The 5,635-nt window shown below is 50.5% G+C and overlaps 1 protein-coding gene across 1 annotated transcript; it reads left to right on the top strand.

Moving 5' to 3' along the window:
- Positions 1–2,028: 2,028 nt before the first annotated feature.
- On the top strand, positions 2,029–4,952 carry RAP2B (RAP2B, member of RAS oncogene family). The gene has a single exon (XM_028731337.2). It carries the CDS (start codon positions 2,867–2,869, stop codon positions 3,416–3,418), a length of 552 nt encoding a protein of 183 aa, XP_028587170.1. The 5' UTR covers positions 2,029–2,866; the 3' UTR covers positions 3,419–4,952.
- Positions 4,953–5,635: the final 683 nt, after the last annotated feature.

Here is a 5,635-nt window from a genome sequence, read left to right as displayed (position 1 = left end):
TCAAATTGCAGCCAGTCTGATTGTTATTAAAAAGGAAGAAACAGAAAATAATCTTATCACATGGCAGCTGCCCCATGTCAGACCCAAATGATTCATCTGTTATAATACAGCTGAATGGAAAATAGATTTTCTAAAATTGATTAAGGACTAGAGTCTGTAGGTCATTAACCTTTGCGATAAACCAATACATATTTTGAAGAACTTCGCATTATTTTGTCGGAGTGGAAAACTGCCTATGTTCTCCCTCTCCTAACTAAATAATACTCACAAGACACCCTGATTGCTGATTAAGAGAGGTATACTCTAGCCTCAGCCATCAGCTAGAGCACCAAGGAACATTGGAGGCTGCAACCATCCACCTGGAAAGCGCATCATGGCAAGGAGACCAACCTGGCCCCATCCATTGGCCAGTGAAGGAGCAGCTGCTTTCCTCTCCCCTCCACATTCTTTTTTCCTTTCCTATCTTGTTCATTATATTGTGAGTCTATGGGCAGGAGCTGCTTATGTTTTAATATATGTACAACACTTGGGAAATATTAGTCTCTAAGTGTTTAATGGTTTTATTATTAAAGTTTAAGTTTATTAAATTTGTATCTTGCTCCTAGAAGGAACACAGGTGGCGCTGTGGGTTAAACCACAGAGCCTAGGACTTCCCAATCAGAAGGTCGGCGGTTCGAATCCCCGCGACAGGGTGAGCTCCCGTTGCTTGGTCCCTGCTCCTGCCAACCTAGCAGTTCAAAAGCACGTCACAGTGCAAGTAGATAAATAGGTACCGCTCCGGTGGGAAGATAAACGGCGTTTCCGTGCACTGCTCTGGTTCGCCAGAAGCGGCTTAGTCATGCTGGCCACATGACCTGGAAGCTGTATGCCAGCTCCCTTGGCCAATAAAGCGAGATGAGTGCCGCAACCCCAGAGTCGGCCATGACTGGAGCTAATGGTCAGGGGTCCCTTTACCTTGCTCCTACTACAAAAGTTATAGAAATCTCAAAAGGAAGTTATCTGACCTTGACATTGATGGTGATGCAAATACTCCTTGGCCCAATACTCTAGGGTAGAATGCACAGTCATCTTCAGCAATATTATGTATGGATAAGATTCATATTCAGTGTGCAAGTAAAGGGTACAAAGAGCATAAGATGGTGAATGTAAACTTGGGAGTGGATGGTGCTGGATTGTGGGATAAATATTGTTTTTCTGCTGTAGACAACAGGGAATACAGTATTGCCTCCATTGACTGGCAGAGGCTGTTCAGGGTGTCAGACAGGGGACATTCCTAGACCTACCTGGAGATGCCAGGAACCAAACCTGCGACCTTCTGCATGCAAAACAGATGCTCTATCACTAAGCCAGAAGGAACGCTTAACCCTCCAGCTCAGTGCCACCAAAACCTGGGTCACCAGCTGTTTTTGAACTACAACTCCCATCATCCCTAGCTACCAGAACCAGTAGTCAGTGGTGATGGGAATTGCAGTCCAAAACCAGCTACAGAGACCAAAGTTTGGGAAACACTGCTGCAGATGTTGGGCCCCATCTCCCATCAGCCCCAGGGTTAAGGGGCGATGGAAGTTGAACACCATCGGTAGGGCCACAGATTCTGCTCTTTTGCAGACGGTGAGCACTACCTGGGAGTAAGGACCATTGAACTCCACCGGGCTCAGGCAGGAATCGGACTGCCCTGCCGACAACTTGCTCAAACCTGCTCCTTGGAGTCAGCTAAGCCTACTTCCTGCAGCCCTCAAGGGCTCCTCTTGGGGTGCACCGAGGCTTCCGCTTCCCATTGACCCGGCTTGCTTTTTCTCTCTCCCCCCCCCCCACCCGATTCTTCTTTCCCTTCCCCGCCCCCCAAGCGCCGCCCACGCCGCTCATCCCCGTTTCCCACACTATCCGCCCAAACTTCTCGCGTTCGCGGGAGGGCGCGGAGGAGGAGGAGAACAAGGAGGAGCGCGCGGGGGAGGAGGCGGGGCGCGCCAGAAAGAAAGAAACAGCTGCTGCCGGGCCAATCCCCTTCCTCCAGAACCCCATCCACGAGGCAGCCCGCCGCCTGGGCCAATGAGCCTGGGCCGCTCGGCGAGCAGCGGGCCTGCAGCCAATCCGGAGCGGAGGAAGCGGAGCGAACGGGGCGTGCGCGCGTGATGTGCCGTCCGCTTTGCTTCTCCTCCTCCTCCTCCTCCTCTCAGGTGGTTGGAAGGGGAGCGCCCCGGCGCCCAATGGGGTCGGCAGCCGAGGGAAGCGAGTGATTCACCGGAGGGCGTCGCGGGGCCGGCCGCCAGCAAAGAAGGAAGAAGAAGGAGGAGGAGGAGGAGGGATGGACCTGGCCAGCGGCGCCCCGAAGCAGCGCGGCGGGGCTCGTGCGGCGCGCGCCTCCTCGCCCAGCAGCTCTCCCCGCGGCCGGGACGCCACTGGAACCAGCGCGCGCCGCCTCCGCGCCGCCCCGAGCAGCAGAAGCAGCCGCCGCTTCCCTTCTTCCTCCTCGTCGTCGTCGTCGTCGTGCTGCTGAGGCGCAGCTCTTGCCTTGCGAAAGCGGCTCGGAGCTCCCGCCGCCGCCGCTCCTTCCCCTTCTGCCGGGGCGCGGGGGAAGGCGGGCGCCTTTGCCCTTTTCACCCGGCCGCCGCCGCCGCTGCGCCCCTCCAGTGCCTTCCCGCGAAGAGAGGAAAGGGCGCCTCCGTTTCCGTCGAGGGGCGGCTTTCCCCCTGCCTGCCTGCCTCCCTCTCCCCTCCGTGCTTTCTTTCTTTCTCTTTCTTTCTTTCTCTCGGAGGGTGGGAGGGGAGCCGGAGAGCGCAGCAGCAGCAGCAGGCGAGGGAAGGCGGCCGGCCGAGGCGCGCAGCCCGGCGCTGCTGCCGTCGCCGCCGCCGGCGCCCGAAGAGCCATGCGAGAATACAAAGTGGTCGTGCTGGGCTCGGGCGGGGTGGGCAAGTCGGCGCTCACCGTGCAGTTCGTGACGGGCTCGTTCATCGAGAAGTACGACCCCACCATCGAGGACTTCTACCGCAAGGAGATCGAGGTGGACTCTTCGCCCTCGGTGCTGGAGATCCTGGACACGGCCGGCACCGAGCAGTTCGCCTCCATGCGGGACCTGTACATCAAGAACGGGCAAGGCTTCATCTTGGTCTACAGCCTCGTCAACCAGCAGAGCTTCCAGGACATCAAGCCCATGAGGGACCAGATCATCCGGGTCAAGAGGTACGAGAAGGTGCCCATGATCCTGGTGGGCAACAAAGTGGACCTGGAGGGCGAGAGGGAGGTCTCGTTCGGGGAAGGCAAAGCCCTGGCCGAAGACTGGAGCTGCCCCTTCATGGAAACTTCAGCCAAAAACAAAGCCTCGGTGGACGAACTCTTTGCAGAGATCGTCCGGCAGATGAACTACGCTTCCCAACCCAACGGGGACGATCAATGCTGCTCTTCCTGCGTGATCCTCTGAAAGGAGGGGAGGACATCACGACTGTATTGCTTTCAATTGATTTTTTTTTAATTTTTCCTTTTTTTTCTTGAATTAAAGGTTTACAACACCATCACACACACACACACACACACACACACACAGCGGCTGTGGCAGCAATGTTGTCATCCTGTGAAATTCCAGCTTTTGAGACAATTTTGCATTGCACCCGGATTCCTTCCAGGTTACGGCTTCTTATGCTATTGCTGCTGGTGGTGGTTATCGGTGTCATGGGTATGCATTGTCTTTCGTTAACATCTGGTGCAAAAAATATACCCCACCCACTCCCCCTTACACACACACACACACACACACACAAATCCCGTTGGAAGTTGGAAGCTTCCAACATGTATATGCCATCCATTTGATTGTTGCTTATTTCTTGTAAGTACCTCCTTGCAGAGAGGGCTGTATTGGCAACCAAGAACCAGTGGGGGAGTTTTTTTGTGTGTGTGCAGAGAGAAGTGGGGGAATTAGCCATTGCTTTTAACAAGAGATGAAGGGGAGCAGCAGCAGCGAAGGAATGATTGTGTTCCTGGAGGGGAGAAGAGAAGGGAAAGACCCTCCACTTGCCAGTCCGAACTCCGCCAGTGACTAGGAAACTTTTGGCTCTTGCACGGATTTCTATGCAAAGTTGGAATATTTGTTAACAAGCCTATCCCATCTGGAGAAGTATTGCACGTGTACTGCCTGGGACTTTTAATAACACTGGTGCCAATACGGTGTGCGAGGTGCCAGAGAAGTGTCTGCTGATTTAATTGTGAAATCTTCTATTTTTGTTTACCTGCTGTATCGAAAGGGAGGGAATGGAGAGCATTCATTTATTTGTCTTTTTGGTTGTTGTTGTTTTTTAAAGAAAATTGGCTGTGAAAACATTACAGATCTGCACAATTTTTAAGTTGTGTGTTTTGTGGGGTTTGGTTTGGGAAGGAGGGCGGGTGGGTGGGAGGGCTAGGAGATGATTTAATTTAATTCGAGGGGGGTGGGGGTTGGCAATAACCAATTTTGACAACTAGCTCTCTAAAGTACAAATACTTCCTAGAATGTGATGCAGGGCCAACAGCAGCCCTGTGTCTGCAGAGTGCCTTCAAAACAGCTGTTGCAGCCAGTGCCAACCTGTGGAGGTTCCAAGAATCCCATTATCTACTACTAAAAAACCCCCCCTACTTAACCATTTCCTTTCTGTAATCATACAGAGCAAGCCAGAACAAAAGGGCCTATTATTAACAGAATTAATTTCTTCTTCTTTTCCATTTGAGCCTTTTTTTCCAGTTTAGTTTCCATGGCGTTCAGGGTTTTTTTTTATTATTAAAAAAATTCAACTTCACAGGTATTAGCAATTTTTAAATTTTTTTTATTTTGTGTGTGTGTTCTCCTTGTAAAAGATATACCTTCAACCAGCAATGAAAAGAATTGTAATGTGATGTACCTGGAAAACAGAATCTCGATAACTGTAATTTTAAATCCTGGACAGACATTTAATAGATGTTTTATTCATTTAAGAAAAATCTTTTAATACAGTTGCCATTTTTTTACAAAAAGAAAAGTTTTGTGGGTTTTTATGTATTGTGATTAAATGTGCAATCCTAGTAGATTGCAAATGGTCAGACACAAATAACTGCCTAAAAGCTTTGTCAGCCTGTTGCTCTTCAAATGTTTTGGGCCAAAACTCACATCAGCATAGCCTAGGGTTGAGCAGTGTTGTACTGCAAAACATCTGGGGGGGGGGCAGCACCAGGTTGGTGAAGCCTGGCCTAGTAACATGACTTGAGAAAAGGGATTTGCAGCCTGTGAGATTTGGTGTATACAGCTAATACTTTGAACTCATTTATAATGGTATTTTGAATCATCTAAATCAGTGCTCCTTGACCTGGGCTCCCCAGATGTGGGTGGACTCCAAATCCACAGCAAGCGTAGCCCAGTGATCAAGCATGATGGGAGTCATAGTCTACCCACATCTGGTGTTTGAAGAGCACTGCTCTAAATTATGTTATATGTGCAGGTATGCACCAGTGTTTTAAGCTAGATACTCTTATAATTTCTTGTTGTGCATCCCAATTTTTAGCAGGTTCACTACAAGTAAAGTTACATGGAGCTCAGAGAAGCTGCCATAAGATAAAAAATTAGGAATTACTTGCACTGTATCAATCATTAAAACATTTGGAAGTCAGAGGCTGAAATCCTAAGGAAGGCCCACTG

Source organism: Podarcis muralis, chromosome 6, assembly GCF_964188315.1.
Source record: "Podarcis muralis chromosome 6, rPodMur119.hap1.1, whole genome shotgun sequence".
NCBI classification, from domain to species: Eukaryota; Metazoa; Chordata; class Lepidosauria; order Squamata; family Lacertidae; genus Podarcis; species Podarcis muralis.
The sequence above is the reverse complement of the archived record's forward strand: the minus strand, read 5'-3'. Positions and strand labels throughout refer to the sequence as shown.

Excerpts from the sequence above, each read along its gene's own strand:
- RAP2B (XM_028731337.2), top strand. The coding sequence starts at position 2,867 with ATGCGAGAATACAAAGTGGTCGTGCTGGGCTCGGGCGGGGTGGGCAAG.